The 20181-nt window shown below is 42.2% G+C and overlaps 2 protein-coding genes across 3 annotated transcripts in view; one reads left to right on the forward strand and one right to left on the reverse strand.

Moving 5' to 3' along the window:
- Positions 1 to 4623, forward strand: part of LOC121718854 (zinc finger protein 665-like) — a 1212449-nt gene extending 1207826 nt beyond the window's left edge. Inside the window, exons 1-2 of one of the 2 annotated variants that reach the window (XM_042104202.1) lie at positions 1679 to 1744; positions 3167 to 4623. In XM_042104202.1, coding sequence (XP_041960136.1) covers positions 3397 to 4425 — 1029 coding nt within the window. In that variant the 5' untranslated portion in view covers positions 1679 to 1744; positions 3167 to 3396 and the 3' untranslated portion in view covers positions 4426 to 4623. Of the gene's footprint in view, positions 1 to 1678; positions 1745 to 3166 lie in introns of those variants that run through there. The other variant, XM_042104200.1, reaches the window with a different exon arrangement.
- Positions 4624 to 16272: 11649 nt separating this feature from the next.
- LOC121718937 (gastrula zinc finger protein XlCGF17.1-like) lies at positions 16273 to 18070 on the reverse strand. The gene is made up of 2 exons (XM_042104386.1): positions 17727 to 18070; positions 16273 to 17475 (listed from the first exon to the last, which is right to left on the reverse strand). Exons 1-2 carry the CDS (start codon positions 17971 to 17973, stop codon positions 16553 to 16555), a joined length of 1170 nt encoding a protein of 389 aa, XP_041960320.1. The 5' UTR covers positions 17974 to 18070; the 3' UTR covers positions 16273 to 16552.
- Positions 18071 to 20181: the final 2111 nt, after the last annotated feature.

The raw sequence follows: 20181 nt of genomic DNA on the forward strand, positions 1-20181 counted from the left end.
AACAAAATTGTTTTATACACATATTGAATTCCAGTGTATCTTTACAGTCACATATCCCACTGCTCTGCAGGTGTGATTCATGCTCGTTATCTTTCACCATATATGAACAAGCTCTTGCAGATGGGTGTGGACGCTCACCTGGTACACTGGTTTACAGATTACCTGACCGAGCGGCCACAGTTCGTCAGACTGAAGAACTGTCTCTCTGACACCTTGATGAGCAGCACCGGAGCTCCACAGGGAACAGTACTCTCTCCAGTCCTGTTCACCCTGTACACATCTGACTTCTGCTACAACACTGAGTCATGCCACATGCAGAAGTTTTCTGACGATACTGTAATTGTGGGGTGTATCAGGGACGAGCAAGAGGAGGAGTACAGGAGCCTGCTGGAGGACTTTGTGCAATGGTGCAAACTCAACCACCTTCAACTCAACACTGCGAAGACCAAGGAGATGGTGGTGGATTTTCGCATGTCTAAGCCCGCTCTGCTACCAGTCTCCATTGATGGGGTCAATGTGGAGGTGGTTAACACTTACAAGTATCTGGGATTACACCTGGATAATAAACTGGACTGGTCAGCCAATACTGAAGCACTATACAAGAAAGAGCTGAGCAGACTGTACTTCCTGAGGAGGCTGTGGCCCTTCAATGTCTGCAGCAAGCTCCTCAGGATGTTTTACCAGTCTACAACCCAAGTCTACAACATCAACCCAAGGAAAGCAGCGGGACCAGATGGAGTACAGGGTGGGGTACTCAAAGACTGTGCAGCCGAGCTAACGCCGGTCTTTAACCTGTCTCTGACAACCTCATGGCTCCCTGCATGCTTGAAATCGGCCACAATAGTTCCAGTCCCCAAGCAGTCTAATGTCATGTTGCGACAGAAAATAAGCCACAATGACATGACGATGGGGAAAGATCCCTTTGGAAGTTTTACTTGTTTTACTGCGAAATTATCAGTTCACAAAACTCCAGCCCACCTGCAGTCTCCTACCCCCATCACCAACCAGTCCACCCCACCTGCAGTCTCCTACCCCCATCACCAACCAGTTCACACCTCCACCAACACCTGCAGTCTCCTACCCCCATCACCAACCAGTTCACACCTCCACCCCACCTGCAGTCTCCTACCCCCATCACCAACCAGTTCACACCTCCACCCCACCCCCACATACCCTCCTTTGTGGACTTTAGGCAGGTTGATCCATGGACATGCCCACCTGATTACCATTTGAATTGTCTAACCAATAATAATTTGTCATCATCATTTGCAATGCAAATACAGTATTCTTGCAGCTGAGTGGGTAAAATGGACTCCAGGATGCCAGCAAGTCAGATAAAGGTCTTATAGCAGAGAGTGGTTGTCAGAGATGCTGTGGAAGTACAGTGTGTAGGTTTATGTTATCAACAGGACAACTGCACTGTTCTTTGGCCACATATACATTTTATTTTCAAACTGAAGGGAAGTTTGAGAGGATTTCTTTGGCACAGCAGAACTTAAGTCTGAAATGTCAGAACCACTAATACCAGTGAAGAAGAAGATCAAAGAAGAAGAGTTTGATTATTTCCTCCATGAACATATTTTGGCCAGTAAATTGGAAGATAGAACTGTATTGGAACATGAATTTAGGACTGAGACACAAACATCCTCTACCTACAGAGAAGAGGAATTCACACCAGTGGAAATTACAGAGGGAAACAATTCTGATTCTGGAGAATATGACCATGATGACTCCTCACCTACAAGTAAGATGCTTAAATGTTTGCATTAGGAAAAGCTGTATTTGTAGTTAATTGAATTGAATTGAAGCATTGTTTATATTAGATGTTATGGGAATGCTTAAATCATTTCACATTATTTGCTGTCTGTTACACTTCCTGTCTCCTGCCCTTCATGTATCAGTGCTTCCTGTTAGCAACCAGGCATTTAACCTGTTATATGTTTATGTACACATAAATAAATGTAATCTAAAAATAGACATAGTTATCAAGAAAACAATCTAATTTGGCTGCTAGCCTGTTAAGCAAATTTGTTTTGGGTAGACGTATTAAATAAGTCAAACTCTTATTAGATTAAATTATATGATTTAATGTGAAAGCTCTAGGTAGAGATTTATAATATTAAAAACAATACCAACTTAATGTTTGCTCCAACATTTGTACTGTAGTCCAATTCAAAACTGACCTGTCCCCTACAGACCCCATGTCTCTGGCCCAGATGAAGAGGGCATCAGTGGTGCTGGTGGACTGCTGCAGACCACAAGGCCAGCGAGGGACGAACAAGCAGACCAATGGAGATGCAGAACAGCCCAGGACCAGTAAGAAACTAGGTGAGCATGGACACACACACACACACAAAGGCTGCAAGTATTGATTAGCGTATAAGTCAATTAATCTGTTGATATGTAGTATTATTGTTGATTAGTTGTTTGACTGACAAAATCAGGGCTCTAAATATGTGTTTTGTGCTGTGTGTGAAATTTGGCTGCTTATCGTCTGTGTCAATAGGTTACTTTAGACTGTCATGTTAAACTGGCTTGCCACATCAAGTCTGTTTCACACTGGTTTTCTTTCGCCAAATCACTCTTATTTTCTAAGATTAATAATGACGGGTAGGCCTATAGTTGGGACATATAATCAGTTTTGATCATGTGATCAATGTGCCTCAGATCTCAGCAGACTGTCGTATTCAAAGAAACAGTATATATTCTACTCACACAGGACAGCCACAATCCTGCAATATGGTTGAGACTTATTTTCCAATACTGACTGGCGGACAATACATGACTCCACTTATTATACGGCTACTTGCCAAAACGATGTGTCTTAAAGAGATTAGGGCCATGATGACTCCTCTCCTACAAGTTAGACTGTTAAACGTTTGTATTAGGAAAACATTGATGGGTGGGATATAGGCTCTTTATATTCTTTATATAATATTTGATGACAATATTGAAATCATAGAATTTTAGCCTTTAGCATTTTACCATCTTTGACACATGGGCTTCTGCTCTTCGACACCATGTATCTGTGCCTGTGTTGACATTCACATACCATCTCTAGCTAGACACTTTTACTGTAAATCCCTAAGTGGAGAAAGATAACATTTTCATTGCTGTAGAAGGAGGAAGAGAAATTATATGTTTTAATAATGTTCTTATATTACAGGAGTTGAAAGGATCACACATGGGAAGAGTTTCAACAGGGGGTCAGATCTCAACCCACATCAGGCAACACAGTCTGGACAAAAGTCACACCACCGTGCTCCATGTGGGAAGAGTTTCAAAACGAGCAGAAACCACAATATCCACCAGATAACACATACTGGGGAAAAGTCTCATCATTGTTCAGAATGTGGAAAGACTTTTACTCTGGCATGTACTCTCAAGACACATCTGATGATCCATACTGGGGAAAAGCCATATCAGTGTTCAGATTGTGGTAAAACTTTCAATCAGATGGGTCATCTCAAGAGACACCAGAGGATCCATACTGGGGAAAAGCCGTATCAGTGTGCTACATGTGGGAAGAGTTTCAGAACCAAAGGAGAACTCACTATCCATCAGATAACACATACTGGAGAAAAGCCACATCAGTGTTCAGATTGTGGAAAGACTTTTAGTCATTTGAGTAGTCTGAAGACACACCGGAGGATGCATACTGGAGAAAAGCCATATCACTGTTCAGATTGTGGAAATACTTTTACTCAGGCAGCTCATCTCAAGAGACACCAGAAAAACCATACTGGAGAAAAGCCATATCAGTGTGCTACATGTGGGAAGAGTTTCAAAACCAAAGGAGAACTCACTGTCCATCAGAGAACACATATGGGAGAAAAGCCATATCAGTGTTCAGATTGTGGAAAGACTTTTACTAATGTGGGTAATCTCAAGAAACACCAGATGATGCATACAGGGGAAAAGTCTTATCATTGTTCGGATTGTGGAAAGACTTTTACTCATGTGTGTAATCTCAAGAGACACCAGATGATCCATACTGGGGAAAAGCCACATCAGTGTTCTACATGTGGGATGAGTTTCAGAACCAGCGAAAAACGTACTATCCATCAGAGAACACATACTGGAGTAAAGCCATATCAGTGTTCAGACTGTGGTAAAACTTTTAATCAGTTGGGTAATCTCAAGCTACACCGGAGGATCCATACTGGGGATAAGCCATATCTGTGCACTACATGTGGGAATTGTTTCAGAACCAACAGACACCTTACTGTCCATCAGAGAACACATACTGGAGTAAAGCCATATCACTGTTCAGATTGTGGTAAAACTTTTAATCAGGTGGGTAATCTCAAGAGACACCAGATGATCCATTCTGGGGAAAAGCCATATCACTGTTCAGACTGTGGAAATACTTTCAGATCAAGCTCAGATCTTACTCTACATCAGAGGACACATACTGGAGAATAGTCATGTCAGTGTTCAGATTGTGGAAATACTTTTACTCAGGCAGCTCATCTCAAGATCATATCAGTGTGCTACATGTGGGAGGAGTTTCAGAACCAACAGAGAGCTCACTGTCACATAGACACTGTATGACATACTGGAGAAAAGCTGTATCTGTGCACTACATGTGGCAAGTCCTTCAGTCAAAGCGGTTATCTCAAGACGCTCCACATGACTCATACTGGAGAAAAGCTGTATCTCTGCACTACATGTGGCAAGTCCTTCAGTCAAAGCGGTTATCTCAAGACGCTCCACATGACTCATACTGGAGAAACCACTGTTCAGATTGTGGAAATAGTTTTACTCAGGTGGGTTCTCTAATACAGACCAGAGAATCCATACTTGGTAGTCTTTCGGTAGAAAGTCTTTTATCGTTAAATGTCATTAAAATGTGTGTACATCAGAGGATCCATTTAGAGGAGAGACCATATCTGTGTTCTCAGTTTGTAAAGACATTTACTCAGGTGTCATCTCTCGATCCTGTCTGAGGTGTCTGCACCTGCATGTTAATATTAAAATGTTTGATGGTAAATTCCTATGTAGTTATGAATCTGTTCCTGCACTGTAGTGGCATTAGTGCTGACAATAAAAACATTTCAAATGATACTGTCTTTATTTCTGTTGTATTCTTATTGTGCGCTGTAGAACACTCATGGAAGTGTAAACATTCTAGTTGATTAAGGCACTGCACTCTCCTCCTTGGGTGACTATTGGCCAACATTAGCTTCACAGTCACTGCTAACAGCATAACCAGTACGTGCCGGATTGAAAGGAAATTTGCACATTGTAGGATGTCTTGCTATAGCCTACCCTTCTGTGTTGATCATGTCCCCAAATGAACACAGGCAACATGCAGAACAACCAAGCGTCCTTAGTGCAACCCATGGGTATACAGTGGTCTTGTTCACCATTGCATTCAAGACGCAGAGACTATGAGAGATCACAAAGCTGTTTTTAATCTATTTTTAAACTCTGTAGAGGGCTTGTTATGGCGTTACATAGATTAAACAAAATTGTTTTACACTGGAATTCAATATGTGTATATCTTTACAGTCACATATCCCACTGCTCTGCAGGTGTGATTCATGCTCGTTATCTTTCACCATATATGAACAAGCTCTTGCAGATGTGTGTGGACGCTCACCTGGTACACTGGTTTACAGATTACCTGACCGAGCGGCCACAGTTCGTCAGACTGAAGAACTGTCTCTCTGACACCTTGATGAGCAGCACCGGAGCTCCACAGGGAACAGTACTCTCTCCAGTCCTGTTCACCCTGTACACATCTGACTTCTGCTACAACACCGAGTCGTGCCACATGCAGAAGTTTTCTGATGATACTGCAATTGTGGGGTGTATCAGGGACGAGCAAGAGGAGGAGTACAGGAGCCTGCTGGAGGACTTTGTGCAATGGTGCAAACTCAACCACCTTCAACTCAACACTGCGAAGACCAAGGAGATGGTGGTGGATTTTCGCATGTCTAAGCCCGCTCTGCTACCAGTCTTCATTGATGGGGTCAATGTGGAGGTGGTTAACACTTACAAGTATCTGGGATTACACCTGGACAATAAACTGGACTGGTCAGCCAATACTGAAGCACTATACAAGAAAGAGCTGAGCAGGCTTGTGAAAAAGGAGTCCTCTCTTTTTCCCCCACGACAAACTTTTGCAAAACTGCCTTGTGTCACACTTGCATGGACTGCAGTCAAACACTCATCTGCACTTTATTCCAGGTTTATGGCTGTGTATGGGTTTATGTCGTATGTATGTGTCTGTATTAAGGTGTTGATTTTAACTGTGATAAGGTTAATGGTACAGACCACCACCCCCCACATTCCCTATAATGGTTTAGCCCAGACCTAATCGGGTAATTGCCTAGCCTATTTAAAGGCAGGCTTATTTCACACGGGAGAGATATGCAATAGACTGGAAACACAGGAGAACCACGCAGACATGCGGAAGAGCTTGAGGTCCAGAAATCAGGGCAGTCATAGAGTTTGTTTGTTTGTTTAATATTAAGTTAACCTTGCTTGTTGTGAGGCAAGGTTTGAGTGTGAGGTCCAGAGTTATGCAAGGTCGCCTTGTTTGGACAGGGAGCCTAAAAAAGAGTAGGTTCTAGGTGCCTAGTTAATGGCACGGTACGTGTTTGTTTGTCGACTGAAGAACCCTGTATTTCATGTGTTGGACCCCTATTGTGCTCCTGGATCTGCCTGTTGGTTTATGGACTAAATAAATTATATTTTTGTATGGAACTGCTGTCTCCTGCTTTCCCTCAACGCCACCTAATCCAGTGGCGCACCTCCCTAAACGTGGGGTGGTCGCCTCGGTCCCTCACAAGGCTGTACTTCCTGAGGAGGCTGCGGCCCTTCAATGTTCCTCAGGATGTTTTACCAGTCTACAACCCAAGTCTACAACATCAACCCAAGGAAAGCAGCGGGACCAGATGGAGTACAGGGTGGGGTGCTCAAAGACTGTGCAGCCGAGCTAACGCCGGTCTTTAACCTGTCTCTGACAACCTCATGGCTCCCTGCATGCTTGAAATCGGCCACAATAGTTCCAGTCCCCAAGCAGTCTAATGTCATGTTGCGACAGAAAATAAGCCACAATGACATGACGATGGGGAAAGATCCCTTTGGAAGTTTTACTTGTTTTACTGCGAAATTATCAGTTCACAAAACTCCAGGCCACCTGCAGTGTCCTACCCCCATCACCAACCAGTTCACACCCCACCCCCATCTGCAGTCTCCTACTCCCATCACCAACCAGTTCACCCCACCTGCAGTCTCCTACATCCATCACCAACCAGTTCACACCTCCACCCCCATCTGCAGTCTCCTACCCCCATCACCAATCAGTTCACACCTCCACCCCCATCTGCAGTCTCCTACCCCCATCACCAATCAGTTCACACCTCCACCCCCACATGCAGTCTCCTACCCCCATCACCAACCAGTTCACACCTCCACCCCACCCCCTCATACCCTCCTTTGAGGACTTTGGGCAGGTTGATCTATGGACATGCCCACCTGATTACCATCAGAATTGTCTAACCAATAATCATTTGCCATCATCATTTGCAATGAAAATACGGTATTCTTGCAGCTGATTGGGTAAAATGGACTCCAGGTCAGATAAAGGTCTTATGTCAGAGGGTTGTTCTCACAGGGATGCTACAATGTGTAGGTGTATGTCATCAACAGGACAACTCTACTGTTCTTTGGCCACATATTCATTTTATCTTTAATTTGAGAGGATTTATTTGACACAGCAGAACTTAAGCCTGAAATGACAGAACCACTAAAAACAGTGAAGAAGGAGATCAAAGAAGAGGAGTTTGATTATTTTCTCCATAATTATATTTTGGCCAGTAAATTGGAAGATAAGATTGTATTGGAAAATGACTGTAAGACTGAGACACAAACATCCTCTACCTACAGAGAAGAGGAATTCACACCAGTGGAAACAAAAGAGGAAAACGATTCTGATTCTGGACAATATGACCATGATGACTCCTCTACTACAAGTAAGATGCTTACATGTCTACTAGAGAAACCTGGAGGGGTTATTAGTTAATAGCATTGTTTACATTCGATTTTGTCAGAATGCTCAAATCAGTTCACATTATTTGCTGTCTTTTACACCTGTTGTCTCATGTCCTTGACTTCATGTATCAGTTACTACAAAGTTACTTAGTTGTTTGACAGACAAAATTAGGGCTCTAAAAATGTTTGTATTGTGTGTGGAATATGACTGAGAATAGATTACTTCAGACTGCCATCTTAAACTGGCTTGCCATATCAAGTGTTTCGCTTTCATCAAATCTCTTATTTTCTATGGTCAATGTTAAAATAATTTGACCTGCTTTTTTTGTCTGAGCTGGCAAAGACCTATAACAAAGTCATCCAAAATCAGCAAACACCTCTCAACAAAATGCTGAAAATACTTTTGTATGAAACATGAATGAAATAAACACCAATTAAAGACTCACCTTAATCTAATCATAATGTTACATTTATAATGCTACAGCCCCCAAGGCTCAATCCCATTCTTCTCCTTCCCCTAGCCTACCCATTGTCCCTCGAAACAGAGTGGTAATACATAGGGGTGAGAATAATCCCCTTGGATATAGGAAACCACAAGCCTATATAGGGGACAGCTGGGACGATCAAAACACATTTTAATTAAACGTTATTTACAAAGAGACCACACCAAAAGTTAATATTTTGTCACTAGCAATAACTTACATCTGTCTTTTGTCAAATACAGTTGCACTTTCAGCTCTATACAAAACCGTTCAGGATATATTTAAGCCACCATAGTCACCAGAATTCATATCATTACCTGTAGCCTAGCCTATGAGACGAGTGTTTATAATGAGTGAGCTTGATGAACAGTAGGCTACTGTAGACCTGGGCCCAGTTCCCCGAAAGCATCTTATGTGCATCGATGATGTGACCCACACAAAAGACATCATCACTCGGGCTAACTGGAAGCCATGGCTGACAGGGGATGTCCTCAGGCTGCTGAGGGCCAGAGACAAAGCCTACAGAGCTGGGGATGAAGCTGGCATGAAAACAGCGAGAGCCAACCTGTCCCGTGGCATCAAGGAAGCAAAAAAGGAATACACTCACAAGATAACCACCCACTTCAAAGACAGCAGGAACGCACAAAGCCTATGGCAGGGCATTCAGGCCCTCACGGACTACAAGCCCGCGCCACAGAGCTGTGAGAGCAACATCCCTCTGCTCAACAACCTGAACCGCTTCTTTGCTCGCTTTGAAGCACAAAACAGCACCTGCCCACAGAAGACCCATCCCCCTCTACATGAGCAGCCCCTGTGCCTCTCTGCCGACAGCGTGAAGAGGACACTTGCTGCTATCAACACCCGTAAGGCAACAGGTCCAGACAACATCCCAGGTCGTGCGCTGAAGGACTGCGCAGGGGAGCTTAAGGATGTCTTCACAGACATCTTTAACACTTCCCTGAAGCAAGCCATCGTCCCATCATGTTTCAAAGCTGCCACCATCATACCTGTGCCGAAGAAAACTGCTCCATCCTGCTTCAATGACTACCGCCCTGTGGCACTGACACCCATCATTATGAAGTGCTTTGAGCGGCTTGTCATGTCACATATCAAAGCCATTCTCCCCCCCACCCTGGACCCCTTCCAGTTTGCATACCGAGCCAAGCGGTCTACAGAGGATGCAATCTGCTCTGCCCTCCACCCAGCCCTCACCCACCTGGAAAAAAGAGACTCATATGTGAGATTGCTGTTTATAGACTTCAGTTCTGCATTCAACACCATAATACCACAACAACTCATCTGCAAACTGGACAAACTGGGACTCAGTACCTACCTCTGCAACTGGCTACTGGACTTCCTCTGTCAGAGGCCTCAAGTAGTACGTGTTGGCAACAATACCTCAAGCAGCATCACACTGAGCACAGGGGCCCCCCAAGGCTGCGTGCTCAGTCCGCTGCTCTTCACCCTGCTGACGCATGACTGCACTGCAACCTACAGCAACAATCACATAGTGAAATTTGCTGACGACACAACTCTGGTGGGTCTCATCACCATGGGCGACGAGACTCAATACAGGTTGGAGGTCGACCATCTGACCACGTGGTGCAGGGACAACAACCTCCTGCTGAACGTCAGCAAGACCAAAGAGATTGTTGTTGACTTCCGGAGAGGTCACACCCAACACCTGCCACTGACCATCGACGGTGCTGTGGTGGAGAGAGCGAGCAGCACCAAATTCCTGGGGGTGCACATCAGTGAAGACCTCTCCTGGACCACCAACACTGCATCACTGGCGAAGAGAGCTCAGCGCCGCCTGTACTTCCTGCGGAAACTCAGGCGAGCAAGTGCTCCACCAGCCATCATGACCACATTCTACCGAGGCACCATTGAGAGCATCCTCTCCAGCTGTATCGCTGTGTGGGGCGGAAGCTGCACTGAATACAACAGGAAAGCCCTGCAGCGCATAGTGAACACAGCTGGAAGGATCATTGGTGCTTCACTCCCCTCCCTGAAGGACATTTACACCACCCACCTCACCCGCAAGGCGACCAAAATTGTGAGTGATTCAAGTCACCCCGCTCACAATCTGTTTGATCTACTGCCCTCTGGGAAGAGGTACAGAAGCCTGCGCTCCCGCACTACCAGACTCACCAACAGCTTCATACACCAAGCTGTAAGGATGCTGAACTCTCTCCCTCCTCTCCCCCCTCCACCCTCAGCTACATAACATCCTGGACATTGGACCCACAATGGCCGCCTGCACTACTCCACTTGCACACTTGCACACTTGTACACTTTACAACTTGGTGTTGTTGTCCTGAAAACACAACACTTCTGCTGCTCTTACATAACTTGCACCACTATGCCACTTTCTTTATTACTTAGGTCAAACAGAACTACCCAAGCCTTTTATTGGCCTGATTTTGCACTAGTATTTTATTGACTGTCCATGCACAATTTCAACCAAATTTTGCTGCTCTTATTTTTTCATTATTATATGTGCCCTCTTATTTACTTATTTACTTACTTTTTTGTTTACTTGAATGTTATGTTTGTCTGTGGACTTAAATTGGTAAAATGTCTTGTCTTCACCGTGGGATAGTGAGAAACGTAATTTCGATCTCTTTGTATGTCTGGAACATGTGAAGAAATTGACAATAAAGCTGACTTTGACTTTGACTTTGACTTTGATGTTTGATGGTAAATTCCTATGTAGTTATGAATCTGTTCCTGCGCTGTAGTGGCATTAGTGCTGACAATAAAAACATTTAAAATGATACTGTTTTTATTTCTGTTGTGTTCTTATTGTACGCTGTAGAACACTCATGGAAGTGTAAACATTCTAGTTGATTAAGCCACTGCACTGCACTCTCCTCCTTGGGTGACTATTGGCCAACATTAGGTTCATAGTCACTGTTAACAGCATAACCAGTACGTGCTAGCCTGGCGGGCCATCCTATATCATTAAAATGTATAATAAATCCTTAGCCAAAGATTGAATTGCTTCAGAATCCGAAAAGATCCTAACTACACAGCGCAGCTTCTAAATGCTCCGTTCACGCATGTGGTAAAACTTGTGAGGCATTCGTAGACACTGGAATGGTCTAGAAGTTTAGGAGTTTAGCTTTTAGATTTTTCCTGGTCTTTGTTTTACAATAAATATATGGGGGCTGCCATGACGAAATGTGTCCAGTTTGACCAATTAAAAATGGGTTTATTTGATATTCATAATCCACAGAATTAATGGTTTAAAACAAGAGCTAATTTGTTCAATTCCATTTAGCCAACCCATAGATATTGACCAGAATGTGAAAGCTATCATCATCTCAGCAATAAAAACAAGTTTTGAGAAGAATCAGCTTTACATTTTGTGAAGTGTAAATGAACATATTATGTAGCCTATATTTCCTCTCAACCAATCACCATAAGACTATGCATCCCAATACAGTTATTTATGCCTTTGGAATTAAAATAGCCCCAGTGCTGTCAGTATCAATCTCTGTTGTCCGTTCTCCAAATAAATCCTTAGCCAAAGATTGAATTGCTTCAGAATCCAAAAAAGATCCTAACTACACAGTGCAGCTTCTAAATGCTCCATTCACGCATGTGAGACATTCGTAGTATATAGCTATAACTTGTGATCAACTTCTGAAGATGACGAGGACAACAATAGCCTAATGCAGACATGCACGATTCTGAAGATGACAAGGACAACAATAGCCTAATGTAGACATGCACGATTCGGGGGGAAATATGAAACACATTTTTTGAGCTTAGAATTGTTATCATGATTCTCTGCCATGATTTTATTCTCACAAAGTGTGATGTTTGCAAACATTAACCAATGACCGAAAAAAACAAATTAGCAGTACCAAACATATTTTTTTGGCACCTGCAGCACATTGCGTCATCACACGCCTATAAACATAGAGGCTTCAATGAATAAAGAAAATACTGGCCATTGAAGTACAGTAGGCTACCAAAAATACTACATATAACACATTGAACTAAATATGGTATTGATACAGGCTCTATCTGAACTCCTTGAACATGTCTTTACATAATTAAAACATGTCAATCAACATGCTGCAGCTACACCTTCAGTCTCTAAAGAAATTGACTTTGTCAATTGGCAATTTAAGTACAGTATCAAAAACAGAAGGATTTCTTAGCACACACTTGAAGTTGTGCCTTTTAGAGAATTAACATTCAACTAGCCATTCAGTTCGATTAGAGATTGAGGGCTGTATTTTGGGCACCAGTGCATGGCGTAAAACTCGTTTTTCACCCACGGAAAGTTTAATTTGGTATTTTGCACGTTTATTTTTTAAACATTGCGCCCAGGGGTGTGGCAATTAACAACCTAGGGAGGGGCCTGGCGCGTTGTCTAAAAATCGCTATCGTACACCACCTAAACCTGGTCAGAAGTCACTGGCGAGCTGTTCATATGCTATTTTAAGAGCGCATGTCAACAGTCATATTGGCAGGTGCACGCACCATCCTTCTATCATTCATGAAAGCACAACCAGTGCACGTCCATGCAAAGCATTACAAATTGCACGATTACAATGGGAAACATAATTAGAATAAAGATATTATGAAATACTGTACATCTCATAATGAGTAGTTATTCACCATAATTTGCAAATTGGTAATGACGGTTAAAAGTGATTAGGGGAGATGCGAGAGACACGTATGGAGCACAGCTGAAGACGCACTGTCACGAGATATAAGCAAGTCCTCTGCAGGATAAATGTTGTTTTATTCAGTCATTTGAGCAATATTAGTTTAAGTGTTGCTTTTTCCAGCCTATGTTTTCAGTGGTAACCCATTGTCAGTCAATACTGAAAGTAACTGCATATAACTGTCTTGTCGTTGACTGACTCCTTGGTGAAGTTAGTTTCACTTTGCCAATGAGTTCAAATAATAGACGAGTGCAAATGCGTGAAGGCTATGCTAGGTTTTAGCAAAGCATGGTTTAAGAATGACTATTCCATACGGTCTCGCAAGCAGCCTCCTTCAAATGCGCCGTTGAATGCCAAAATACCGATGCATTTATTTGACATATTGCACGTTGTGCCATTAAAGGGAATGACGGATGTCATTATCATTGGTTTAAAATGATGTTACGCCCCAAACACACCCATTTGACTGATTAAAAGACCTAGGAACACCTTGTTACGCCATGCGCTCCACTTTTGATAGCGAAACCCCTCCCAATGTGAACTGGACATCCTACTAAATTTTAATAGACTTTTGACGAGTGACGATGCACTTTAGAATGTCATGATAGGGCCCTGAGTGGTTGGCTGATTCTCATCACTAGTAGGCCTACCTAATGTTGTTTGCATTAGCCTATAGGCTACAGATTATTTCTTAAGAGTTATTTCTCCACTACTGGCTCATTTATCAAACGGATTCTCTCCCTACGTACTCCACAAATTAAGCCACAGGAAGACATGGGCAGTATTTTAATTAATTTATTTTAAATACTTATTTAATTACTTTAGCGTATTTTGGAATTTGTATTTTGCAGGATTGGAACAAATCTAGTGTAGTTTGTACTAAATTACTTTAAGGGATTGTATTTAGAGTATTTCAAATACTTCAATACTTCAGAAAAATCTGTATATAAAAATCTGTATTCTGTTTCATCATCCCCTTAGAACATTGAAAGTTAGAAAAAATAAAATAAAAAGTAACTGTCTTCAGGAGCTTGAATTGTCAGGTGTTTCAAATCAAGACTAAAATGTGAAAACGATACAGATAAGATACTGATGGAGAACATTAGGACAAGGACCCCATATGATGACCTTTGACCCCATGACCTTGAGTACCTAATAGCTGATGTTCATTCTCACTACAGGACAGCATTAAAACCACTTAATGGATTTGACATGAGGATTTATGCCAGGGATAACATCTGCAGAGGTATGCAGAAATAATACAGGAGACGGACACCAAGACCACCCCGATGCAGAAAGAGTTTTCTCTACCAAGTTAATTAATTCTGTATATCGGGACACCTTGCAGGATGTTATTCTGTTTGTCCCCCATGTTGCCAGTCATTTATGTAGGCAACAGGCATGCATTTATAATGCAGTTCAGTTTAAAAAGAGGCTGACCTGTTAAATTTGTCGTTCTACATTCATTGGTAAAGGAAATGATCGTGCCATGTCAGTGGTTCTCAACTAGTCTGACTTTGGGACCCACAATTTCCCATGTTCATAAAGTTGCGACCCATATAAATATATTTTTAGCGTTCAAGCCAATGGATATGGTGAGCTACATGATAAGACAAGCAAAGTGCCTGTAGACCTACTTGTTTTGTATTAGCCTACATTTGTGAAGTCTTCAACTCTTGATGTCACCTTTCAAAGTACTCAACAGGTATGACTTTGACAGGGGTGCCTTGTTTCCATGTGGCATTGTAGTTTTGATGGTTTCATGCTCTCATGTACCAGCCATCTACTGCACACCACACAATGGGGTTTCCTGTTTTGTCCTCAGTTTAAGTGAATCCATATCCAAGCCTACTGCAGGCTACTTCAAATATTCAGAGTAGCAGTGTACTTCCGTTTACCACTAAAATGATCTCTAACATGACCTGTCACATAAACATTGTCTATGTCCATGGCAATGACTGATATGTAGGCTATGAATAAAGTTTATCAAAATAAAGGTCCAATATTAGATCAGATAAGGTAGCATTTGAAATTGCCGATTTTTTATTTATTTTTAACCACAAGCTCTGCGACCCACCCAGAACGGTTCTGCGGCCACTTTTGGGTCCCGACCCACTAGTTAAGAAACACTGTGCTAGGTTACAGTTGATTTCACTGTTGCAAAGTTTGCTTCTTGTCAGTTCAGTCATCAATATGGGATGCTGTTTACATTTTTTGTTTACCAGATCTACTTCATAGGAGCACCAATGTATAGAATTAATAGCCCTCTGCCAGCCAATCAGAAAATAGTATTTTTTTTTCATATACGTTTTCAATAATATGCCTTTTCTTTTTCTTTCTTTTTAAACCATGATTATTGTGTGGATATTTTTGTATTTTCAAATTATTAATTACTTGTATTTTAATTAAATACATATTTCATCATAATATCAGTATTTTGTATTTTATTTTTGTTACATTTTATGAGCCAGTATTCGTAGTTTGTAACAAAATAGTTTTTGATGTATTTGTGCCCACCTCTGGCCACAGGTGTGTTACTCCCGTTGTCCGTTGTTATGGAGTATAGAGTCCCTTTTCATCAAGCCCCCCACTAGCTAGGCAGGGCACCAGGCACGATCATACAGAGCAATATGTTCGTCAGTCGGAAAGTCACCTATTTCTGCCTGTGATCTATTTTTGCCCTTTTGCATGTATGTTTCACTTAATATTGATTTATACATAAACCAAGATGGCAGATTCCAAAGGAAACACAAGCACCTGCACCATACATGTATTTGAAATTGTTATGTACAAAAAGGCTGCATGTACAAAACCATTTGTGGCTCCAGTGGAATTTTGATTTCACAGTGAGAATTCTCGGTCTAACCGTTGAGTGAGTGGGCGGAATTAGGGCCTAGTCCTAGTTCATCCTCACAATCAGGTACCAAGTCCCTATACCAAGTTTGGACTTGGTACATCAAAGCGTTGCCGAGATACAAGCTCACTTCCTGTATTACAAGCCAATTTTCTAGTGCTTCCTCAGAATCAAGTACCAAGCCCCTATACCAAATTTGGACTTTGTAGATTCATAGTGCAGGGACAGATTCATAACTACATAGGAATTGACCATCAAACTTTTTAATGTAAAGACATTACAGAGACTGTATGAGACTGAGCAGTACGAGAACAAACTTAGAACACAGACATGGTCTCTCCTCTAAATGGATCATCTGCTGTACCTTTAAATGACACATAATTTAATGTCTTCCCACACTGGGTGCACCGATTAGCCTTTTTGGCTTGGATATCTTGACAAAAGACTTTCTACCAAAGGACTACCGATGCATTATGGATTTTCTGGTGTGTCTTCAGATGAGTAAAAATCTTTCAGCACTCTGAACACTAATATGACTTTTCCCCAGTATGGCTTTTCTGGTGTTTCTTGAGGTTACATGCCCAAGTAAAAGTCTTCCCACACTCTGAACAGTGAAATTGCTTTTCTCCGGTATGGAGTTTATGGTGTGACTTGAGATTAGACCTGGTGGCAAAAGTCTTTCCACACTCTGTACACTGATATGGCTTGTGCCTAGTATGTGTTCTCTGATGGACAGTAAGATCTTCGCTGGTTCTGAAACTCTTCCCACATGTAGAACACTGATGGGACTTTTCCCCAGTATGGATCCTCTGGTGTCTCTTGAGATTACACATATGAGTAAAAGCCTTTCCACACTCTGAACACTGATATGGCTTTTCTCCAGTATGGATTTTCTGGTGTGACTTGAGATTATACCTGGTGGCAAAAGTCTTCCAGCATGTAGCACACTGATACTGCTTTTCCCCAGTATGGATTTTCTGATGTGTCTTGAGTTGGCCTGCCTCAATAAAGGCCTTTCCACATTCTGAACACTGATGTGGCTTTTCCCCAGTATGGATCCTCTGGTGTGTCCGGAGTTGACCTGCCTGAGTAAAAGTCTTTCCACAATCTGAACACTGATATGGCTTTTCTGCAGTGTGTGTTCTCTGATGGACAGTAAGCTCTCTACTAGTTTTGAAACTCTTCCCACATGTAGCACACTGATGTGGCTTTTCCCCAGTATGGATCATCAGATGTGTCTTGAGATGACCTGCCAGGGTAAAAGTCTTTCCACAATATGAACACTCATATGGATTTACTCCAGTATGTGTTCTCTGATGGATAGTGAGGTTTCCGCTAGTTTTGAAACCCTTCCCACATGTAGCACACGGATATGGCTTTTGTCCAGTATGATGTGGGTTGAGATCTGACCCATACTTGCACCCCTTCCCATTTGTGATACTTTCAACATCTGCAATATCAGAAAAGGATTAAAAAATAGCCTCAATTGGATCTCTCCTACAGCAATGAATGTTTTTCTCCACTTAGTTATTTAAGTTTAAGTCTAGCTAGAGGTGATATGTAACAACACAGGCACAAATTATTCAAGGCCAAGAAACAACACATGTAACAGGCAGCAAATTATAGCAAGTATACAACTAAATCTAATATATCTAATCCCAATCCATTGTCCAGATTAATACAATTTTTTCCACAGCTTACTTGTATGTGAGGCATCAGTATGTTCATATTCTCCAAAATCCAAATTGTTTTCCTCTTTTATTTCCACTGGTGAGAATGGCTCTTCTTTGTAGGTATATGATGCCTGCATCTTACAGCCATGTTCCTGTCCAGGATTCCCCCCCTCACCCATTTTGAGTAGATACTCTTGTAGGAAATCATCAAATTCCTCTTTGATACTGTTCTTCACTGACGGAAAGTCATCAGATAGCTTAGTAAATCTTGACATTTCTGACTACAGTTGTTTGCAAATGAAATCCAGTTGGTATTTCCTTTGAAAAGGAATCAGATAACCCCATGTGCCTCTATGACAAATGTGAGTTTGGTTATCTCATCCCACTCCTTTATGTTTCACAAACCGTCTTATGCCTGACCAATCAAACAACTGGATTCAGATGTGACCAATCAGCAGCACACACTTTTGGAATGCACCTCCTCCCAGAATTACAGGTCGAAAATCATTGGTGGGAAAATAAGGAGGTGTGAACCTTTTCCGTGGGGTGGGGAGGAGGTGTGAAGTGATTAACTTGGTGAATGTGCATGGGGTGGGGAGGGGGTGTGAAGTGAAAGTGACTGACTTGTTGAATGTGTGTGGAGGAGGTAGAAGGGAGTGCTTAGGGAGGGCTGACACTAGCAGAAAAAGAATCCTTTCCTGGAACTGTGAAAACTATTGTTTTTAATCCAATGGTTTTAATCCAATGGTTTTAATCCAATGGTTTTAACCCAATGTTGTGCCTGGAAAACACAAGAAATAGCATAGGCACCCTGTTATGGAGCCTGAAACTGACCTCAATGATCTCTCAGTTCACCCCTCCCCACACATACACACCCTCCTTTGTGAAGTTCCTGCAGGTAAGGCTATGGCTTTACCCACCTGATGACCATCAGATGTGGAGTTCCTGCAGGTAAGGCTGTGGCTTTACCCACCTGATGACCATCAGATGTGGAGTTCCTGCAGGTAAGGCTATGGCTTTACCCACCTGATGACCATCAGATGTGTCAATCCTGCAGCTGATTGGCTAAATGTAGTTGTTCAGACCAGTGGATCATCATTTCCACTCCACAGAGTGGAGCCACACTACTTAACTCACATGTGTGGTTTGGACACTGGGAAGATTTGGAGATTTACGGTTTAAGGATCGCCAGAAACAGTTCCTGGTAGTCACCACCAGGTGTAGACAATATTCTGCCTTAGTTTACCTGAGATTCAATGATCATGTGACTTGTGAGGTCTACTGTTCAGATCCTGAAGGAATTTATTTTCTGTTCATTGCTTCAGATATTTGTGAGAGTATTTCTACTTATCTCAATAAGGACACACATTTAAGAGTCTATGTTGAATACAAATATGTCTCCTGAAGGCCTAAATAGAGCCCAGCCAAAAACTCCAATACAATTTTGATCAACTTTGAGGGACAGCTTTGACCATGTTAGATCATCCTGACCCAAATATCACAATATTGCTACATACTAATCATATGTATGTAACAGCATGCAAAAGTTGAGCCTCCTATATGGTTTAGTTCTTGAGATAAGGGCTTAAAGTTAAAGTGATGGTTCTGAGTAATTTCACCCTAGGGTCCTTTGCACCATGAACCCGAGCCAAACACCCTCCCAGTTTTCCCTGGTCGAGTAGTGCTGTCAGAAACGAATGAGTTTCTGCAGGCGTAATGGAACCAACTTTTATCTCGTAAATTACCCCACTAATAATGCCCTGAATGGTACGAAACTTCTACAGTAGTACAACTATGCTATTTACTCATAAAACGAGGCATTGAAAAGTTTGTAAGTACACCAGGAGTTAATTTAAATAACACTCGACGCAGCGGTATAGTAGCAGATAGTAGCATCCATCAGGCAAATGTTATTTAAATAAACGCCTGGTGTATTAACAAACTTTTCAATGCCTCGTTTTATGAGTAAAGAACATAGTTGTACTACTGTAGAAGTTTCGTACCATTCAGGGCATTATTAGTGGGGTAATTTACGAGATAAAAGTTGGTTCTATTACGCCTGCAGAAAGTCATTAGTTTCTGACAGCGCTACTCGACCAGGGTTGGACCAAGGGAAACCAGGTTCTGGGAGGTTCTGGGAGGGTGTTTGGTTCGGGTCATGGTGCAAAGGACCCTAGGGTGAAATTACTCCGAACCATCGCACATCACACTTTAATCAAGTCATGATCCATAATCTACTTCACAGTTATTTTATGCCTATTCAGAAAGTCTGGACATTTCAGGGAGGGGGTTTTAACTTTTGTTGAATAACAGCAAACCATCCCATTATTCAAACCACACAAATGTGAGATGATGTTCCATTAGCCTGAACAATTAAAATCACATTTAGCCAATCAAAACACCACAAAGATGGGTAGGTGGGGGTGGGGTGGATGAGTGAAACACCATATAGATGGGTAGGTGGGGGTGGGTTGGATGAGTGA

Source organism: Alosa sapidissima, chromosome 9 (genome assembly GCF_018492685.1).
Source record: "Alosa sapidissima isolate fAloSap1 chromosome 9, fAloSap1.pri, whole genome shotgun sequence".
In the NCBI taxonomy this organism is placed as follows: domain Eukaryota; kingdom Metazoa; phylum Chordata; class Actinopteri; order Clupeiformes; family Clupeidae; genus Alosa; species Alosa sapidissima.

What these genes read in the sequence shown, in the direction of transcription:
- LOC121718937 (XM_042104386.1), bottom strand. Translation starts at nt 17,973, where the DNA reads ATGTCAAGATTTACTAAGCTATCTGATGACTTTCCGTCAGTGAAGAAC. An exon ending in TACTGATGCCTCACATACAA is followed by an intron (nt 17,476 to 17,726) that starts GTAAGCTGTGGA and finishes CTGATATTGCAG; the next exon opens with ATGTTGAAAGTATCACAAAT.